This window comes from Cibotium barometz, chromosome 61 (genome assembly GCF_041138505.1).
Source record: "Cibotium barometz isolate CiBa-2024 chromosome 61, ASM4113850v1, whole genome shotgun sequence".
In the NCBI taxonomy this organism is placed as follows: Eukaryota; Viridiplantae; Streptophyta; class Polypodiopsida; order Cyatheales; family Cibotiaceae; genus Cibotium; species Cibotium barometz.
In genome coordinates this window covers 2,072,021-2,093,227 of record NC_141106.1, presented here as the reverse complement: position 1 = coordinate 2,093,227, position 21,207 = coordinate 2,072,021, and the positions used below count along the sequence as shown (strand labels likewise).

Here is a 21,207-nt window from a genome sequence, read left to right as displayed (position 1 = left end):
CTGTAGGGCATGTAAGAGGGCGATTGCATTGATTGAAACTCTATGTCCTGAATTGAAAAATGATATAGAGTGGAAATTAGGCTCAACCAACCCGTTCCTATGCAAAATGATTCGCACTCTTGTGGTTGGCACGTAGTTGCAAATTTCTGGAAGTTCCTCCTTTCCAAGTACACTAATTTTGACAGCAGCTGTGTAAGTTTCTTGTATCACTATAATATAATTTCTCTATGTTCATGTCATGAGATATCCCCATTATTCTAATTGACTTTTATGTTGTTTTGTAGGATGTTCACTCAGACGAGTTCTGGTTGTGGAGTGTGTGGGCAAAGGCAATAAACATTATCTTCAATTACGCCTGATGACCCTGACTCACCACTTCCACCAGCTGGCACTAGTGCATCAAAGAAGAGAAAAAAGATGCCGTTTCATTCCCCTATTAAGCATTTTTAGCTTTAAACAAGAAGTCCCTGAGAAGGGAAGCAAGGGAAAGGCAAAGAGGAAGCTTCCATTTGCAGGCAAGGGCAAGGACAAGGCATGCAAGGTGCCAACAAAGGAGACAAAGGAGGAGGCCAAGGTGCCGAAGGCTGAGTCAAAGGAGGAGGCCAAGGCTGAGTTAAAGGAGGAGGCCAAGGCTGAGGCTACAGAGCCCGAAACCGCTTAGAGGCATTTTGTATATGTCTAGAGACAACGTTGTAAAGATTCTGTATTTTTATTGATCTCGGTTCATATTTGTATAAACATTCTATATTTTATTGAGCTCTCATTATTGTATTTTATGAGTATTGTGCTTTACCATAATAAAATAGATTGTTGAGAATTTTTATTCTCATAACTTATCTTTGGTTGAAAGTTGAAACTGAATTTTAAAGACGTTTGCTTCAAAATCGTTATGCGTACTTTGTAGAGTAGACACATGTCCATGTAGAAATTTTTCATCACATTAGTCATTGCTAAGATACAACAGTTTAGTACAAGTGTTACAATGACTTCTATTGGGCCTAAGTCCCTCGATACAAGACCTTTCTAATTCTGCACGACAGATTTTTCCTCCATCTTCTTCTCTGGGTTGTTCATCTGAAGAATTCTTTGATGCACCTCTTTGGCTTCATCTATCAGTTTGTCTACATCTTCAAGGTCTTTCTTGAAGCTTTCAGATATCTAGATAGGTTGATCATCTGTATCCCCAACAGAGGAATAGGAGTCATCATCAGAAGAAACAACTAAAATAGCTAGCCTAGCAACCTTGCTAGGAACAGTCCTCTCATTAGAAGAAATTGCATCCATGGGTGGCTTTTGTATAGAGCTTATAAGTTGAGCTTATAAGTTGTAAGATATTATGTTCTCAATTCCCTTATGGACTGGTCTTTATATATTGTTTTGGATGGACTCCAAAACCATCGACATAAAAAAACCATGTGCTGTAAATCTGTGTGCCACTACACCATTTTGGAATAGGAACCCTAGTACCTACACTGAGCTGACCATTATTGTGCACATACAAGACAGCTTTAGAGTAACTTTGTTGAGTTATAACTTTAATATAAAAATCTAAATTCATAGCTGTTATAAGACAAAAATTCATTGCACAATACACTTTTTTGAGGGCAAGGACTTTATAAAATTAACATACTTGAAGTAGCTTCAAAATTCACAAAATTCAAAATCCCCGCGATATACCATCAACATCCTAATCGGGATCTACCAAAGTCTTTGGCTCTAGTCATTTTCGAATCTTCCTATTGTTCACCTTGAATTGTGCTCTGCTAATATCCTCACCTCCCACGATATTGAGGTGCTCTCTAATATTTAGGAGGCTCCAATGTCTACTTGCACCTACAACTTCCACTGCACCACACTGGGCAACCGAACGCAGATGTCGAGAGGCAAAATAACTTGTTCATCTACCTGCATTGGGACCAAACAACTATTCTTTTTTATCCACCGCTCATAATAGAAGTGTATGTGTAGTGTGGCACGAGCTTTGAGATACCAAAATGAGACACTAGATTCTACTATATTGCACTTGAATGTGTCATCTTTATGTATCCTTACAGTCTTCCACTGGTCTCCAAGCAAGGCTACCATGTCTTCCACTGGTCTCCAAGCAAGGCTACCATGTCATCACCTAATATCTTCTTGCACACAAACATGGTAGGTGTTTGTGAGAAACAAAATTGATTGAACATCTTGGCAAAAAGATGTATTGGGCATACCCAAATAAGACTCATAGATCTTGAGGGCTTTGCAAACTTCAAAGACCCTTGTATATCACAAAGCATCTTTGATTTCATGACCATTACAGTCCAAGCATCCAGAATTGGCCATTCTATAGAAGATAGGGGTGGAGATATAATTATCTATAGCTTACCAAACCCACCATCTTTCTTTGGCGCCAAATAGGAGTGTCGGTAAAAGAAGACCTTTTCCTTAAGAAGTTCTGCACTTGTTTTACAAGAAAACATTGCCTGACCAATGTCTGCACATGCAATGCTTGAAATGTTCTGGTAAGGCTTTCCAATGGCTGCTCCTCTACCATGTTTGAAGGACAAATATCTGCAAACAAGAAATCAGTTGACTTAGATTGAAACATCTCTATCAAAAAATCTCACATGCCCCTTTCTACCTGCGATACTTACAATTGTATGGAAATCGAGTTTGTTGTTGGCGAACATGGATATCTCGTGCTGTGTAAACATGTTGTACTGTGGCTGCTAGTTTTTCGTTGCTTGCCTTCTTGAAGCCTTGTAAATGACCTTTCCAATGGTGCTCCAGTACATTTCACCGTCGAACTCGGTGAGGCGCCCGATTGCAACAGGCTGTAGATAAACCCAATTGCTCTTACGAAATGCCTGTCCCACGCAAACACCATCATCGTCCTTCTTGTTGTGCAAGGATATGTCCTCAATCTTGTCTTTTGGTCTTCTTGGTGCAGCCATATCTTCTTGGAAGCTAGAGTAGAAAGGTTAGGTGTAGAGTAAAAAGGAAAGAGATGTGCAGACTAGGGTTTTACTACGGGAGCCATGAAGATGAAAGAGATCGAGCTCCGAGAAGGGAGGGAGATTAAGATGGAGGAGAAATTTTAGGGTTTTGGGCTTTGATGGTTTCATTAGGGTTGGGCAAATGAGATAGAGATGGAAGAGAAAGGGAGGAAGAGTTTAATTTGAATGTTCAAGAGGGAAAGTGGACTTGAAAATGAAATTTTTGATCACAATGAAATTTGAGATGGGTTTTTGGGGGAAAATGTGCGTTTTGGGGGGATCTCAAAAATTTTAAAATTTTAAGGAATTTTTGAGCCACATAAATGGTGGGACCATATCTACCCTAAACCCCCTATTTTTTAAAGGGACAAGTGTAATTATAAGTACTGAAAGCTTGGTCTCCCTCCCTATATTCAAAGGAGACCAAATGTACACATCCTCTATTCCTATTGGTCCGTTGCTAATTACTTTCATTAGTAAAAGGCCCAAAATATGTCCAAATGCCCCCTAATGTCTATTCATGAATAGCATGGTTGGAATGCATGGAGATTGTAAATTGTAAGTACTACTTTGTATGATTTGTACCATACTACTTAAGTTCTTTTAATTTTCAACATTAAAATTTTGTTACAAGGCATCTAAGAGAGCAGTTGCTACCATTGAAGCTCTGTATCCTTAGTTAAAAAAGGAGACATAGTATAAGTTTTTAAATCAACCCGTTCCTCTTCAAAAGGATTCCACTCCTATGGGTGGCATGTTATTGCCAATGTATGGAAATTTATTCGTTCCAAGTACACTAAACTTAATAGCAGTGTAAGTTACGTTACTCATTCTCCCATTTTTGTTGCTTTCACCTCTTTTACAATATTCAATTTTGAGCCATTTTTATTTTTAATGCAATCTCTTGCTATGCCTGATTTTTGGTTGTGGGCGAAGGCGATTAATATTATACTTAACAATGCAATTACACCAAAAGATCTTGACTCGTCACGTCCAACAGGTGAAACAAGTGAAGCCTCTACATCAAAGAAGAAAAGAATGCCTATGCATTCACCTTTTAAGCATTTTATCTTTAAGCAAGGAACCTCTGAGAAGGTTGGCAAAAAGAGTACTCTCCGAAGAAGAAGCTTTGATTCGCAACTTCTACAGAAGAGACCCAGGCACAGGATGTGGATGCAGGGCTAGAGATAGAGAATCCTGAGGGCATGGAGCCCCAATGGCCCTAGCCTGCAGATCTTTATTAGTAAATTTCATTTTGTAAAGATTCTTCTTGATAAATAACGAGCTTTTTTCTCATATCTTTGTTTTTTTAAATATCCAGAATTCTTATTGAACCCCTCATTATTTTAGCAATTTAAGACAACTTTAAAAATAATTTATGAAAAAATTGAGAGAGAGAGAGAGAGAGAGAGAGAGAGAGAGAGAGAGAGAGAGAGAGAGAGAGAGAGAGAAGTATAATAAGAGTACACAGATGAATTCAAATATCGCAAAATATTTTCCATTAAAGTAACATTGAGATACAAATTGTTCTGAGCCCAAGTTCTCAATACAAAATATTCCTAAAATTTCTAATCATCCTGCTGAGTAGGCTTTTCTTCAGTTGGCTTGTTTTGGGTCTTCTAAAGGATCGTTTGTTGATACACGAATTTGGCTTCAGCTATATCAGTTTTTCTACATCTTCAAGGTCTTTTTGTCTGTTTTCAGAGTACACGATAGATTTTTCATCTTTATCCCCAACAGAGGAATACACTGAGTCATCTTGTGAGACTGGAGGGGGCGTAGCAACCTTGCTAAGGAGCATCCTTATCATCTCGCAACAATAATAATTTGCATCCATGGGAGGCTGGCTTTTGTTATGAGCTATGAGTAAGAAATAATGTCACAACTTTCATATGTAGGATGTCTTTATATACTATTGAAAACCATGTTTTACAATCCTGTGTGCCATAAAACCACCCTAGTTTTGAACAATTATCATCTCCAATCCTGTGTGCCATAAAACCATTTTCCCAGCCTGCAATGAATTGACCATTCATGTGTTATAAGAATTCGCATCCATGGGACAGCTTTCTACAATCCAAGAAAATATATTAAAATACACATTAAAATACACATTGCACTTTTGATTGGTCTAAAAAAGGAAGTTCTCGCTTGATAATGAGACTTTTCCAATCCTTGTGTATTCCATGTTGCAAGTGGTCCTTCTGTAGCAAGAAGGGCCCTAGGACCATTCTTGCCATGCACATGTGTAAGGAACATTCTTGCATGACCGAAGGGCCACTCTTGCATGACCCCAAGGCCTCAAGGTCGAGTAATGTTGGGCACCTAAATAACCTTGGGTTAAGAGAGAGAGAGAGAGAGAGAGAGAGAGAGAGAGAGAGAGAGAGAAAATTTGAAGAGTCTTGGCTTCTAAGAAGAGTTAAAAAATGATATGCTCCTGAAGAAGATATATCTTGATAATCTAATGAGATATTGAAAAGGTAGTCTATCACATGGTCGAGTCCACGATGAAGTCCTCTTTCTCGAGAGATCCCGAGAGAAAGCCGGATATAATCAAGTCCATGAAAAATCCCCTATCGAAAGGAAGGCCAAGTTCTCCAAAACAAAGAATATATAATGGGCGCAATAAGACACGCACGACGCACGACTTCCGGAGGAGTTAAGTTGTGCTGTGAACGACCTGCAGCCTCACCCAACTTGTTCCGTGAAAGACCTGCAACCTCACCCAACTTGTGCCATGAAAGACCATGATATTGGTGATATCATCATCGCCACCATGATATTGGTGGTGGCGAACACGATGCAGAGTCCACCACTAGTAGTGGACTCTTTGTTGAAGTTGGAATGGCCATGGGTGAGGACATGGATCTAAAGATAGAATCCCTTGCATGTAGTACATGTACTTGTATTCTTAATATAACTAGTAATATATTTGTGTAATGATCTTCTCTTCCTGTGCTCGACAATATATGATCCTTCTTCCTCTATTTGAAATTATCATCTCATTCAGCCCCCCACTTAACTCCTTTGTCACCATTCATTTTTGCAGTCCATCTTACTCTCTTACCCCAATCAAATCAAATTGATTAAGCTCTTTGTTCTTTAGATTGAGGGATCGAGGTGTGGCGTGACAATAGGTCCGGCCACAAGACTAGCTTGTGCCCCGGTTGTTATCCCAAAAATAGCCACATAGAACATGCCCAGCTACTAGCTCGTCAATTATACCTAGCTAGGCCTCCATTATATTATATGTTATGGCCTAGATAAAGGCCCGACTACTATGTCGGTAATAGCTACGCTTGATAGTAGTCGGGCTATATGTACCCAGCTCTACTAGCTAGAGACCATATTAGGGAGTTTGGGAAAATCCCATTACTTTGGAAATTTTATTTTCAATCTACTTTTTAGTATATCTTGAGCATATCAATTCCAAAGTTGGCGGAGAATATAGATTTAGAACCTACTCTTCAAGAGCTTTCTAATGATATGCCACATGAGGGGGTTTTGAAAAAAATCTTAAAAGGATTCACCATGTCCCCACTTTTTGGATCTTGTATAATGGGAATTGGGATTTTCCCAAACTCCCTAATATGGTCTTAGCTCATCAATCTTGCCCAACTAGGCCTCCATTATGGTGCATTGCTTACTGTGATGTTTGGAGAGGTCCACATAGACCAAGTTGAAGTTGAATCCAGCTATATTGTATGTTATGGGCTTGGCTAAAGGCCTGACTACTATGCCGGTAATAGCTATGCTTGACAATAGTTGGGGGCTATATGGGCCTAGCTCTACTAGCTCATCAATCCTGCCCAGCTAGGCCTCCATTATGTTCCAATGCGTACTATTATGTATGGAGAGGTACATATAGACCAAGATGAAGCTGAATCCAGCTAAATGAGTCTTTACTCCGGCTTATTGTTTCTCAAGAAAGACCAATAATAGATCCAAGGAAAATCATGGTGATCACCAATCTGAGTCGACCAAGCACTTTGAAGGAGCTCGAAAAATTTCTAGGTCAAATAAAATGGCACAACAGATTTCTAAAGTATCTAGCTCATGTGGCCTTTTGCCATTATACACTCTAAATAAGAAGGATGCAATGCTTATGTGGTCAAAAGAATGCAGAAAGCATTTCAAAATCTATAAATAATGCTCACAAATAGCAATTCTACAACCCCCAAACTATGTGTGTTGTCAATGTGTTTTTTCGATGCATTCGAAGTGGCGGTCAGAAACGTTCTTACCAAAATGAAGGAGTCAGTTTTGTTTTGTATCAATCCCAAGATATCTCTGAAAGACATTAACACATCAATTGCAAGTTTTGAAGTATGTTAAAGTCTTGAGATGTAAACTCTTGGGTAGCACCATTTGCAAAAGATCTACAATGTAATGCTAAGGCATCTTTACAAGATTTTTTCTATTTTGAAAGGACGCAACCTAATTCTTTCCTCTAGAGGCAGTCACCTTCACTTGCATTTGAAGGTAGGGAAACTGACAAGTGCAAACAAAATTTATGATGGGACTGTAAAAGTCCTTGGTAATACCTTAGCAAAATATGTGCGTTCATCAATCAATTATCTATGAGTGGTTTTTTCGGAGATTATATTAAGCTTGGCAATGCCTTGGTGGACAGGTATGTTGATTGTGGTGGCTGGCATTAGGCTACACAATTTGTTACTGGGTAGCAATTGACAAGGTGGTCAAATTTCTTGGCATAGAGGTGAACAAGCACACTGAGAAAAGTAGCATGAGTCCTTGACGAGCTTCCTATTTCTTAATGGAGTTTGAAGGCCTATGTGCAGAAGGCCTATGTGCATCAGCAGCTAACAAAGCATGCATGATGTCAATATTTGTTAGTTCAATACTTCCACAATTCCTTTGTGGACATGAAAGTGTGCTTGAAAATGCACGTGCTATAAAAAAATTCCTAAATTGGGACGCGTGATTTCTCACTCTTCACTTTATATAGGATTATCAAAAAGGGAATCTATATATGTATATTATGCAAAATCCCCTTTTACATACCCTACCGCAACAACAACAACGCTCGGGTTGAGGACTATATTTCTCATTTTGTATTATTGGCATAGCTAGGTATAGAACACTAATATATGGCCGCTTAGCAGCTGAGGCTGGAACCGGGGTCGACGTTGAGAGTGGAGCAATAGCTCTGGTAGAGGTTGATGCGGTCTTGGGCCTCGCTGCTGCTGCCGCCACATTCCTGGGAGTTGATGTCGCGGATGGTGGCGCCGAAGTCCTCGTTGTTGACGATGTCGCTATGGCACGAAGAGTCGATCATCCAGAACCACACCGCCGTCTTGAAAGAAGTCACGGCGTCGGTGGCCACCACCCCCGGATCGTTGATGCCGTCGAACTGCAGGTAGCTACCGGCCGCCCCATAGTTGTAGTTCCTGGGCCATCGATATTATTCATGGGGCATTAGATGTTTGCACTAGGTGGCATGAAAAATCAGTACATTAATAAGTAAAATGTTTGTAGGAGTGCTTTTACAGCCTAGCGGCGGCGGATGACTTCCAGTACGGGCTAGCTGCCTACCATGTGAGCTGCAAGGGGCCTCGTCCATAGTAGCTTTGGCCTGAAGCGCAGCTGTATGAGGAGGTCGTGTCGCAGTAGATTTCAGGTGGGTTTTGCTCGTTAATGTAGCATCCCTCTGCAGATTTATAATTACAAAAGAAGAGGAAATTTAAGGACAAATAAGTACACTACTACGGGTGATTAATAATTAGTTGTGGTTTGGATTGCATCACCTCCCGTCTCGTGCGCCACGTGCGCAAAGAAGGCCGCCAGCTCCCGGGCGTTCACAGTAGAGTCGCCGGACGTGCCGAAGCCGTCGAAGGCCGCGGCCGCCTGCGTGAAGGCGTCGTACGTGTAGAATCCGTTGCCCTCGCAGCCGCTCGTGCTGATTTGGGGCAAAAACTGGCTGAAGATGTCGGTCGTGATAATAGACGACACTTGGGCTGCCGCTAGTAGCTCATTGTTCAAAAATGGGGCTGCGGACAGTAGGAAGGCCAGCGAGACCACAATGATATGCAGTATGCGACAGGAATTAGATTCCATTATAGCAGCAAGCAGCAATTAGCTGGCGCAATTACAAGATATGCAGATGATTAAGGCACACAAGTGGATTAATTTGGCAGATGATGTTGAACAACACTTGATTCATGTATATAAAGGGCGGGGTGGGGCGACCGATTGTGTATAGAGAGAGGCTGCGGGTCTCTCACGGCACAAGTTGGGTGAGAGGCTGCAGGTCGTTCACGGCACAACTCCACTACTCGGAAGTCTTGCAAGTCTGGCTGTGGCACGCAGAACTTTTATTTTTTAAAACGTGTGCGTTGCAAATTTTAAAAGGAAAAAAAAAACCAAAATAGCTGTATATATATATTCCGAACTTTATTTCTTCCCATATATATATATATATTCCGAACTTTATTTGTAGGTGTATATATGTTCCGAGCTTTATTCGCAAATTAATTTGTAGGTGTATATATATATATAGCCTATAGGGCAGGGCATAGACTCGATTTTATTGGGCACGAGTGCTGAAATTTGAAACCTTGAGGGCCACCAGGGCCTAAATTTGACGGCTGTTTTTCCTGTCAAGGGCCATTTTGCCTGTCAAAAAAGGTAGTTGAAAAAAATTCCCGTCAAACGACAAGCCCAAGAAAAAATTTTGCCTGTCACCTCGACAAGCTATTCCAAATACTGCCAGTCAATTGAAATTTGACATGCTTAGTAATTATTACTAAATTTCCAATGGACTGGGCGACGGGCGTTGTGAGTAGCCTATGACAGGTGGCCGGTCAAGGTATGGAAGGGTTCACAAGGGTTTTGGTATTCAAAGTTTGAACACTACAGTCTACACACGCATGGGCACTGGGCGGCGGGCGCTGTGACGGGTGGCCGGTCAAGGTATGGAAGGGTTCACGAATCACAAGGGTTTTGGTTTAAACACTACACGCAGGAAAAAACTTTAAACCAGCGGCGACGAGCGCTACACACAGGAGTCTTCAGGAATCAGGAGCCGCCCGCCTCTACACAGAATTGCACTGCAGTCTGCACAGGGACCTCAATGACAATGACAATGGCCGGGCTAGTGGCTCTGACTTGTAGAAGACAAGGAGTTCACGTTGAAACTTGAGCTGCTGAATCTGAGCGCTGCATGCAGCATCCTCCTGCTGAATAGGCCCAGTAGTTTGGCAGCCAACAAGCGTGTTCGTGACTAAAGTCTTAAGCTTTCTACGCGAGGAGTCTTTGGAAATTTTAAGAGTAAGTGATGCTATCTTTTGGTGATTCATTCTTCTTGTTTGAGCTCTATGCTTTTGTTGCAAACAAATGTTGAAGAAAATTAATGCACTCATTACTATAATCATATGTAGACAATAGAATGCATTTTATGTATAGTTTTTTGGGATATTTAATGGTTACCTCGCTCATGTATGGTATGGTTCAATGTGTTGCAGACTAGGTTCAATGTGTTGCAGACTAGGTTAGTTCTGCCTATTGCTAGTTGACAATGGATCCTAGCAAGAGAGTAGCGAGTTCACTCTCAGCAGTCAAGCGGAGCCGGCCAACCTAGCAATGCATGTAATGATGTACAAAGAAATGTGGCTAATGCACAAAGTGATGTGGCCAATGCTCAAGGCCATGATACTATCATGAGTGGCAGCATGAGTGGTGCTGATGTAAATGATCATGTGGCTATTGAGATTAACAAGTCTGCTCAAGCTCCAGAAGCTTCCAAGAAGACTAAAAGGAAATGGCGTAATCAATGGACTCTCATCCATCCATGGGCTTACTTATGTAAGTCCATGTTGAATGAGGAAAGAATAAAATGTACTTATTGTGAGGACACCAAAAAGGTGAATATGTATACATCCCAAGAGGGTTCCTCAAGCACAATGATCTCAGCATTGCATGATCATGCTTTGACACTTTCTCATAAGGATGCTGTGCGTATTTTGAATGCAAGAAAACGCATCAATGATGTTGGTAAAGGGCCTCTTGACCATGGCATAGAGAGCATTGTCCACACGAAACAAGCTCGAATTTTGACATGTATGAAGCTCGTTTATTTCTGTGCTTGTGAAGACCTTCCTTTAGAGAAGTATCCTAGCCAATGCAAGCTATTGCGTGAGCTTGGTACACCAAATGTTCCTGCTTCTGATGAGTATGGTTCATATGTGAACCCAATGTTTGGAAGAGAAATGTTGTTAGCCATTAGAGATCATGTAAAAAAGCAGATGCTAGCAGACATGCGTGCAAGTCCTTTTTGCTCATTGCTTATTGATGAAAGTACAGACCGCACTATGGAGAAGCATTTGATCATTTATGTCTTGTATGTTGGTAACTCCGGAAAGGGGCGTGCAAAATGTTCCTTTGTTGAGTTGTTACCTGTGGAGAATGCAAATGCAAAGGACATTTATGATGCAATGCGTACATTTATAAGGACACTGGGTTAGAACTTCAAATGCTCATTGCCATTGCAACTGATGGAGCATCTGTTATGATTGGGCACAAGATAGGTGTAGTTGCACGTTTTCAAGAAGTTATGCCTCATATCATGGGTGTACATTGTATTGCCCATAGACAGGCTCTTGCAACAAAGGATGGTTTTGTCTCACATCCACATGTTTATGCCTTTGTTGATAAGGTGGCCAATAAGGTGTACTGCTGGTGTATACTCTTATTTTGTTGATAAGGTTGCCAATAAGGTGTACTACACAAAATAAGAGTATACATGATGCATGGGAAGTGTGCAGCGCAACCAAGACTTGGTGGGATTTATATCCCGGAATGATGCATTTATGGCAATTAAGTTTGGTTGTTCCAGCAAGTACTGCTACATGTGAGCGCAGTTTTTCTCGCCAAAATTTCATCAAAAGTACCTCAAGATCTGGCTTACGACTAGACACTTTGGATGCTTTGATGTTTCTATCTATTGATGCACGTGGGAGTTCTTTGATTGACTGGGACGATGTGTTTGATATTTGGGGTAAAGCAAAAAAGAGGAGAGCTATGCCATTAGAGTGATTTTTGGATTGCACAACTTTGATGATTGTTCACATTTTCAGTCTTTTGTCCAAGGTTTATTGTGATCTAGTGGTTTTTTATTTGATATCTTTTGATGATTATTGATTTTGCACTGGCAAGATATGCATGAATGTGATTTTAAAGAGAGCCGGTCTGTAGGTTATTCTCTATTTTATGTGTCTTCTTTTTATGGTATCTGTGTTGATATAAATTTACCTGTCATTTGACAAGAACTTTTTTGTTGAAACCTGTCAAGCGAAAGGCTGGAAAAAAAATTGCCTGTCATAAAAAATTTCATAGGCACCCGTCAAATTTAGGCCCTGAGGGCCACTATCTATTTTGAAAATTTCTCCGTTTCACACAAAGTCAACCAAGTTTATGGCCTTTAAATTGACAAGTCTTCAAATTTCAACCTTCCCAAAGCAACCTTTCGGTGGGTTGGTGGGTTGATTATGGTCTTCTCTCCCTCGTATTAAAAAAAAAAGTACAATAATTTTTCCCTATTAAAATATCTAATTCTAATCTCTCCCCTCCTCTCTATCTTTCTCTCTGCCCCCTAAAAAAGACTTAAAAATTTTCACATTAAAAAAAAAACAAAAACCTGTTTTAACAAAATAGCTGTATATTTAGAACTTTATTTCTTCCCATATATATATTAAAAGAAAAAAATAACCAAAATAGTTGTATATTCAGAACTTTATTTCTTCCCATATATATATATTCCGAACTTTATTTGTAGGTGTATCAATTAAATGCCCAAAAGTCAACGAAATTTGGAGTGCATAAGTGAACTTGTCTAATGTGATGAGAAAGGGAAATTCCCTTGGGTTGGATCTAGAACTAAGCTCTTGCCTCCTCCTCGCTCTCTAGCTCTCTTCCTGATTGTAGTGCTAGGCTTGTGTGTGTAGGTGTGATAGTGTGTGTGTCTCTTTTTCTCTCCCATATGCCTTGCCATTGATGTAGTGAGAGTGTGAGGGTGTGTGTGAGGAGGAGAGGGCTATTGTCTTGAAGCGATCTTGGAGCTCTTCCACATCTATGGGATGTCCCAAGCTCACAATATAGAAAACTTACATGGTTACGGGGAGAGTCGATCTTCTCAACTTTAAGCTTGCTAACGTGGTTTTGCCTCTTCTCCAAGACGGCGAGTAAGCATCCAAGTTTCCAATGACATGAGAAAGGTAAGTGCACTCCCCACTTGGTGAGGTTTGTGCTAGTGATGAGTATGGTGTATTTAGGCTTTCCAATGGCACCACTACACCAGGGACCACGATTGCTTTGCTGCTGTAGTGCTTGATTAGATTCTTGTGTAGGGCATGTTTTTCCAGTGTTGCCACGTGGTGGAAGACCCATGATGTGTAGTAATGGTTTGATAAAGGGAAGAAAGGATGATTAGGAAGGGTTACGTTAGGAGGGAAAAGTATATTGATTTTGTGCTTTTTCTTGTTTTGTTGGATTTGGTGTTGATTTGTGTTATGTGATTTAGATTGATTGAGTTGTTCGGTTTGGATTGTTAGCAATTTTTTGGTTTGATTGGTTTGGTGTATTTGTTGGTTTGATTGGTTTGATTAGTTTGGTGTATTTGTTGGATTTTTGTGTGTTAGTTTGATTGGTCTAGTGTATTTGTTGGATTTTTGTGTGTTGCTTTTTGATGTCTCTAATGTCTTTGTTTTTTATATTGTACAAACTAGGATTAGTTGCATCAAGCGCATTAGTGTTGGAATTCGGGTTGCAAGAAAGCACACCAAGCTTGGAGAAGAAGAAGCAAGAATGCACACAAAGTGTATTAGATTGTGTCAATGTACAAAAGATAAGTTAGCCCTAGTATGATGGGCGTATATACAAGCCGGGGGAAAAAACCTCCTAAAGAGGGAAAAAGTGCCCCCGACGGTCCTAAGTGTGTTCACACACATCACTGCCTATGTATATGGCAACAAATCTCCCTGGGAGTGATGGTGTGAAACGAGAGCTGGCACTCATATATAGGGGAGTGCCATGCCTGAAGTAGATCAATCCACAAAGGGGAGCAATCCCAAAGCTTTGCGGAAAGCTTCGAACTTCTCACGAGGAAGCGCCTTTGTGAAAAGATCGGCGAGGTTGTCCTGTGTTGGCACATAGGCCAAGCTGATCTCTCCTGCTGAGAGTCTCTCCCTGACATAGTGATAATGCACCTCAATGTGCTTTGTGCGAGCATGAAAAACTGGGTTTCTCGCAATTGCCAATGCGCTCTGACTGTCAGTGAAGATAGAGGTGGGACTCCTGTCCAACACCCAAGTCAGCCATAAGCCGTCTGAGCCACACACACTCAACCGTAGCTGTGAAAGCTGCCCTGTACTCAGCTTCACAACTCGAAGTGGCCACAGCAGGTTGCTTCTTGCTCAACCAAGATATGCATGAGCTACCGAGCATGAAACAAAAACCACTTGTGGACTCTCTTGTGTCATAGCAACCGGCCCAATCTGAGTCCGAAAAAGCATGCAAATCTGGCGGCAACGATCCCCCCTTGGGATAAAACAACCCAAGATGTATGGTGCCACTCAAGTAGCGAAAGATGCATTTAACTGCCTTCCAATGCTGAGACCCTGGGCTATGCATAAACCTGCTCACCTGTGAGACTGCAAACTGAATGTCCGGCCTCGTAATGCATACATAAATGAGGCAACCAACAGCTGTCTGATAGAGTGTGACATCAAAGTGATCTCCAGCATCATGAAGACTCAACTTCAAACCTGTCTCCATTGGAGTAGCAATAGGCTTGCAGTCTTCAAGGCCAAATCTCCGCAACAATGTCTCAATATACTTTGTCTGACACAAAGCAATACCTCCATCACACTGCTTAAATTGTATCCCCAAATAATGATGCAAATGTCCCAAATCTGACATCTCAAAAGAGGCATTAAAATCAGCCTTAAAATCAGCAATATGACTCTCATTTGGTCCTGTGAGCAGCATGTCATCAACATAGAGAGCAATGATTAGATGTACACCATCCACACGTTTAACATACAAAGTGCTTTCTGTTGGACTATTCTGAAACCCATGTGCAGTCAAATATGCATGTATCTTTTCGTACCAAGCTCGTGGAGCTTGCTTTAAACCATATAAAGCCTTTTTCAACCTGCACACTTTGTTTTCTTGCCCTCTTTGAACAAAACCACGAGGCTGCGATACATACACCTCCTCATGCAAATCTCCATTCAAGAACGCAGTCTTTATGTCCAGCTGATGTATATTCCAACCATTATGAGCTGCCAATGCACAAATGCTACGAATGGTAGTCATATGACAAGTGGGAGCAAAGGTCTCATCAAAATCAATGCCCTTTTCTTGAGCATAACCCTTTGCAACAAGCCTAGTCTTATAGCGATCAACACTGCCATCTGGCTTTCGTTTCAACTTAAAAACCCACTTACATCCAATGGCCTTTTTACCAATAGGCAAATCACACAAAGACCATGTACCATTCTTCATTATAGCATCATATTAACTTTGCATTGCAGCCAACCAATTTTCTGATTTTTGTGCCTCATCAAATGAAAGAGGTTCTTCCTCTTCACACATACTAGACACAGCCAAAGCATAACAATCTGATGCATAAGAGGCATGCTGAGAACTTGAACGAGTACGATTAGGCATAGGTGCATCAATTTTACTATCACGCAAGGTTTGCACCAGCCATTTAGGTATACCTCTAGCCTACTCATTTTCAGCCCTATCCTCATAAATTACATCCTGTAAATCTGCATCAGAAATAGGCTGATCTATGATGTCGTTTGAAATCTGCATAGGCTGAATATTTACCTCATTAGGACTTACATTTGAATTCCCACCTGTAAACAGAGGCAACAATGTATCAAATACATCCCGTGAGCTCACACCTGTCTCTTTGGTACATGATAACAAAGGCTGCACAGCATCTTCCACAAAAACAACATCTCGACTAATCAAGATACGCTTTGACTGCGGATGATACAACCTGTAACCCTTGCTCTCAGCACTGTAGCCAACAAAAATGCATTTGACAGCCTTATCATCCAATTTTCTACGTTGTTGCACAGGCACTAAAGCATAGGCCAAGCAACCAAAGACACGCAAGTGACCAATAGAAGGCTTCCTGCCATGCCAAGCTTCGTATGGAGTAATAGACTGCAAGGCCTTAGTGGGACACCTGTTGAGTACATATGCAGCACACATGACAGCCTCAAGCCAAAACGCATGTGGCAAAGCTTGGCTCTTGACTATACATCGTGCCATCTCCATAAGTGACTTGTTTTTCCTCTCAGCAACACCATTTTGCTGAGGGGTATACGGCACTGTACATTGGTGTTTTATCCCACGACTAGCCAGAAATGCATCAAACTCTTTAGACAAGTACTCCCCCCCTCGATCAGAACGGAGGGTGCCCACAGTACAATTGGATACATTTTCAACCATAAGAAAAAACTGTTTGAAGCACAAAAACACTTCGGACTTTGCCTTCAGTGGATATATCCATGCATGCCTTGAGTAATCATCAATGAAAGTCACGAAGTACAAGTGTTTACCAAATGACGGAGTTTGCATAGGCCCACATACATCACTATGTACAAGTTGCAATTTGCGAGTGGCCCGCATAGAACCATCCTTTGGAAACGCAGAATGCTGCATTTTGCCCAAAATACAGCCTTCACAAACATGTTTTAATGGTGCCTCAAGAGGGGGCAATGAAGCAACCATATCAAATTTCTGCAAACGCAGCAAACTAGCAAAGTTCAGATGACCAAAATGAGCATGCCATAGTTTTGCATCTGAAACTGCCTTTTCATCAGAAACTGCATTTGCTGAATCTTCCACACACTTGTCATAAGAATTGAGCCTATATAGCCCACGAAACAAGGTGCCAGATGCAATAATCGTATCACCAGAAGTCAAATCATGAACAATACATCTGTCATCCACAAATTTGACTACAAATCCAAGTCTAGCAAGCGCAGAGACAGACAATAGATTCTTCTTTATCCCTGGCACATACAAAGCATCTGAAAGTGTGAAAGCGCTGCCATTTGCAGCAGTAAGCATAATTTTACCAACGCCCTTCACTGGGTAAGAAGCATTATTGGCACATGTGACAGTATTCTCATTAGAGACAGCCTCAAGACAAGTGAACATAGCACGATGTGAGGTAATGTGCTTTGTAGCACCACTGTCAAAATACCATACATTAGAGTCAACAGAAACTGCCAAACATGCATCATGTACAGATGGGTCATACTGGCAATACACGCTAAACGCCCATTCTATATCCTGCACAACATTTGCAGAATCTGCATTTGTAGAAGCATCCGCTATTGTGGCTGCATTTGACTCTTTCTTCTTTGCCTCTTTAGCCTTTAGCTTAGGGCAGTTCTTAATGACATGATCATTTGCCTTACAATAGTTGCACCTGGTCTTTTTCTTGCCTTTATCAAGAGCCTTCTCAGACTTATTGTTGCTACCTGTGGAAGGAGAAGAAGTTGCAGACCTACTAATAGGAGAAGAAACAGTGGAAGGGGCTGCCTTACCACTTCTTCTATGCTGCTGGGCAGCAATAAATGCTTGATTAACTGCACGCTGCCTGGCCCTGTTTTGCCTGGACTGCGCTTCTTGCAAGAGCTTGTTGACTAAAGTATCATACTTGATAGCATCAGGTCTGTCCTCATTAAGAAGTCTCCACGTGGAAGCAAAAGTCTGATATGTCTCAGGTAAAGCATCAAGAACAGTCTGCACAAGAGAATGATCAGGAATAATCTCACCTGTAGAAATCAACTGTTCTTTGAGATCTTTAATCTCAGCAAGAAAAACATTCATGTCATCATCTTCTTGCATAATCTTCAATTCTAGCTCTTTACGCAGGTAAGCGATTTTTGCCTCGTTACGACCTGCATACAAACCAACTAGAATATCCCAAGCTTGTTTTGCTGTTTTAGCTGAACGAATATGTGGGGTGATGTTACGTTTGACAGAAAGTGCAATCAAGGCATGAGCCTGCGCATCTTTACCATCCCAACGAGCTTGTTTAGCAGTGTGGGTAAAACAGCAGCAACAGTAGAGCTGCTAGAACCTGTAACATCCTCAACAGATCCTACATCCACAGAACCTGGACATACATCCATACCCTGCACAATGTTCCACACTCCTTTTGCAACCAAAACATGCTGCATCATGTATGCCCAAAGTGGGTAGTTACTGTCTCCATCCAGTTTGTCTTCAGCAGACAACATGCGAAATACATCATTGTTGTTATCAGCCATGGCCACTGACTGAAACTGATGCAAAAGCTACCTGTAATGAAGCAAAGACTGAACAGAGAACAACTCGTGCTATGTAGCATGGTCCACAATAGAGTACGTATGCCTGTTTTGCAGAAAACTGCATTGTCGAAATTTCTGCAGAAAACACCTGTGCAAAACTTGAAATGCAAAAACGGAGCCCGAAACGACCTCAAATGCAAATTCTGAGAACGCAAAGCCCTACGGGGTTTATTTGCAGAGTATAGGGACCTACAAGCGCTCGTGAAAACTTACCTCAATCGGAGAACGTGAGTCGGAGGGTGCTGGCGACGTAGCCCTGGGAGCCGATGCCTGCTCTGATACCAATTGTTGGAATTAGGGTTGCAGGAAAGCACACCAAGCTTGGAGAAGAAGAAGCAAGAATGCACACAACACAAAGTGTATTAGATTGTGTCAATGTACAAAAGATAAGTTAGCCCTAGTATGATGGGCGTATATACAAGCCGGGGGAAAAAACCTCCTAAAGAGGGAAAAAGTGCCCTGGCTGTCCTAAGTGTGTTCACACACATCACTGCCTATGTATATGGCAACAATTAGCATTACCCTGAGGACTTTGCATTTCATACCACCAATTAGTATAGTTTTAGTTAACACTTGCCTTATGGCTACATCACCGCCTCACCTCATGGGGCCACACTTTAACCTCCTAACCACACTTTAATTTGTAAGTGTATATATATAGTCTATAGGGCAGGGCAGGACATAGACTCGATTTTATTGGGCACGAGTGCCGGCAGTGCTGAAATTAGAAACCTTGAAGGCCACTATCTATTTTGAAAATTTCTCCGTTTCACACAAAGTCAACCAAGTTTATGGCCTTTAAATTGAAAGTTAGGACAAGTCTTCAAATTTCAACCTTCCCCAAACCAACCTTTCGGTGGGTTGGTGTATTAAAAAAAAAGTTCAATAATTTTTCCCTATTAAAAAATCTAATTCTAATCTCTCCCCTCCTCTCTATCTTTCTCTCTGCCCCCTAAAAAAGACTTAAAATTTTTCACATTAAAAAAAAAAACAAAAACCTGTTTTAACAAAATAGTTGTATATTAGAACTTTATTTCTTCCCATATATATATTAAAAGAAAAAAATAACCAAAATAGCTGTATATTCAGAACTTTATTTCTTCCCATATATATATATATATTCCGAACTTTATTTGTAGGTGTATCAATTAAATGCCCAAAAGTCAACGAAATTTGGAGTGCATAAGTGAACTTGTCTAATGATGATGGGAAAGGGAAATTCCCTTGGGTTGGATCTAGAACTAAGCTCTTGCCTCCTCCTCGCTCTCTAGCTCTCTTCCTGATTGTAGTGCTAGGCTTGTGTGTGTAGGTGTGATAGTGTGTGTGTCTCTTTTTCTCTCCCTTATGCCTTGCCATTGATGTCGTAAGAGTGTGAGGGTGTGTGTGAGGAGAGGGCTATTGTCTTGAAGTGATCTTGGATCTCTTCCATCGTCTAATGAGAAAGGGAAATTCCCTTTGGTTGGATTGAGAACTAACATTAGAACATTTCGGAGGTCATTTGGAGGGCCTTTTAGAAGAGAGAGAAAATAGCTGCCAAACCAATGAGCAATCAGGCAACGTAACGTTGAAAATTAGCCATATTCATTTAAAAAATCTTAAAAAGTTTTTATGTATAATCCAAAAACAATCGTATTCATCTTAAATGAATAAATTTTTGGAGAATCTGATAGAAATTGCATTGAAGACACCTTCCCGAGTACAGATGGAGAATTTTTCATCCTCGATATCTTGTCTTTTCTTGTCGAGGAGGGAAATTCTAAAGTGAACTACCTTCGTATGTATTCTTCTTCTCATTTTGCTCTCTTCATTCTCCTAGCTACGCACTGCTTTCCATTAGGGCCAAAAATGGCTAGAAAAGGGTTGTTGTTAATCTAAGGATTAAGAAATTGTCCAATTGTGAATTGACACGTAGACAAAAGTATGGCATTCTTGTCTCCTCTAAATGTCTTCTTAATGGTTCTATTTTAGTGGCGAACGGCTAAAATGGCTTAATTTAGATGTTTACGATGGCTAACATTAAAGTTTGGGTCCAAAACAGTGACATCTTGTTCCATTTTATATTTCAAAAAATTAAGCAGGAAGATACGAAATCTTCTCTTTTCAGGCTCTGAAAACAACGCTATTAATGACAAATCACCAAATTTTTTCAAACGTCTACTTTCTACCTTCCCTCCATTTTGGTATGGCTCATTCCCTTTTCCACCTTCCCTCCATTTTGGCATATGGCTTATTCTCCTTTCTTTGCATTTTCAAAAGACTCACTATTTTTCTCTCATCTGTGAGCTTCTATGGCGTCCTCACGTCGTCCTTCTCATAATATAACTTCTTGTGATTTTCATAACACCAGAGAGGATGGTGTTTGGAAACCCATGTCTTTTCGTGTGAATGATTGGGTAACAATGCTTCCCTCTTGCAAAGGTGCCCACAAGGTGAAAAGAACCAAGCGAAATGAAGTGAAATCCCATTGGAAAGGTCGTGTTCTTGCCTTCAAAGTGACCGACAATGGCTGGCTTGCAAAAGTTCAACATGTCTACATGGCCAAAGACATGGTATTGAACTTGGATGAACATCCAATTCTCCATTCTTACTGTAATTTAACAAAACTTTATCTATTTGATACAACACAATATTTCTCCTTCTGATATATTTGTTGTTTGTTTAATTTCAGTTATCTTTCCATCAACAGCTGTGGAGTGGCAGCCTGTTGAGAGCTTAAGTGGCACATTCAAAGCAATTCACAAGGGGATTGCAGATGTAATGTATGCAGACAAACCACCTTCATTTTACAAATCAGTGGATATATTTGTGTATTTTGCAGAATACAGGGTTCCATCAAGAGAAGGTGTTCA

The 21,207-nt window shown here is 40.8% G+C and overlaps 2 protein-coding genes across 3 annotated transcripts in view; both read right to left on the bottom strand.

Moving 5' to 3' along the window:
* Window positions 1–8,011: 8,011 nt before the first annotated feature.
* Window positions 8,012–21,207, bottom strand: part of LOC147604453 (endochitinase 4-like) — a 101,255-nt gene continuing 88,059 nt past the window's right edge. Inside the window, exon 4 of the transcript XR_015265340.1 lies at window positions 8,012–8,082. The gene's annotated coding sequence lies outside the window, so the exon portion shown is untranslated. The remainder of the gene's footprint in view (window positions 8,083–21,207) is intronic.
* Window positions 8,070–21,207, bottom strand: part of LOC147604454 (endochitinase 4-like) — a 68,941-nt gene continuing 55,803 nt past the window's right edge. Inside the window, exons 2-4 of one of the 2 annotated variants that reach the window (XM_086794852.1) lie at window positions 8,747–8,962; window positions 8,535–8,649; window positions 8,070–8,389 (exon numbers count right to left, since the gene is read on the bottom strand). In XM_086794852.1, the coding sequence (XP_086650978.1) occupies window positions 8,098–8,389; window positions 8,535–8,649; window positions 8,747–8,962 (623 nt within the window). In that variant the 3' untranslated portion in view covers window positions 8,070–8,097. Of the gene's footprint in view, window positions 8,390–8,534; window positions 8,650–8,746; window positions 9,170–21,207 lie in introns of those variants that run through there. The other variant, XM_086794851.1, reaches the window with a different exon arrangement.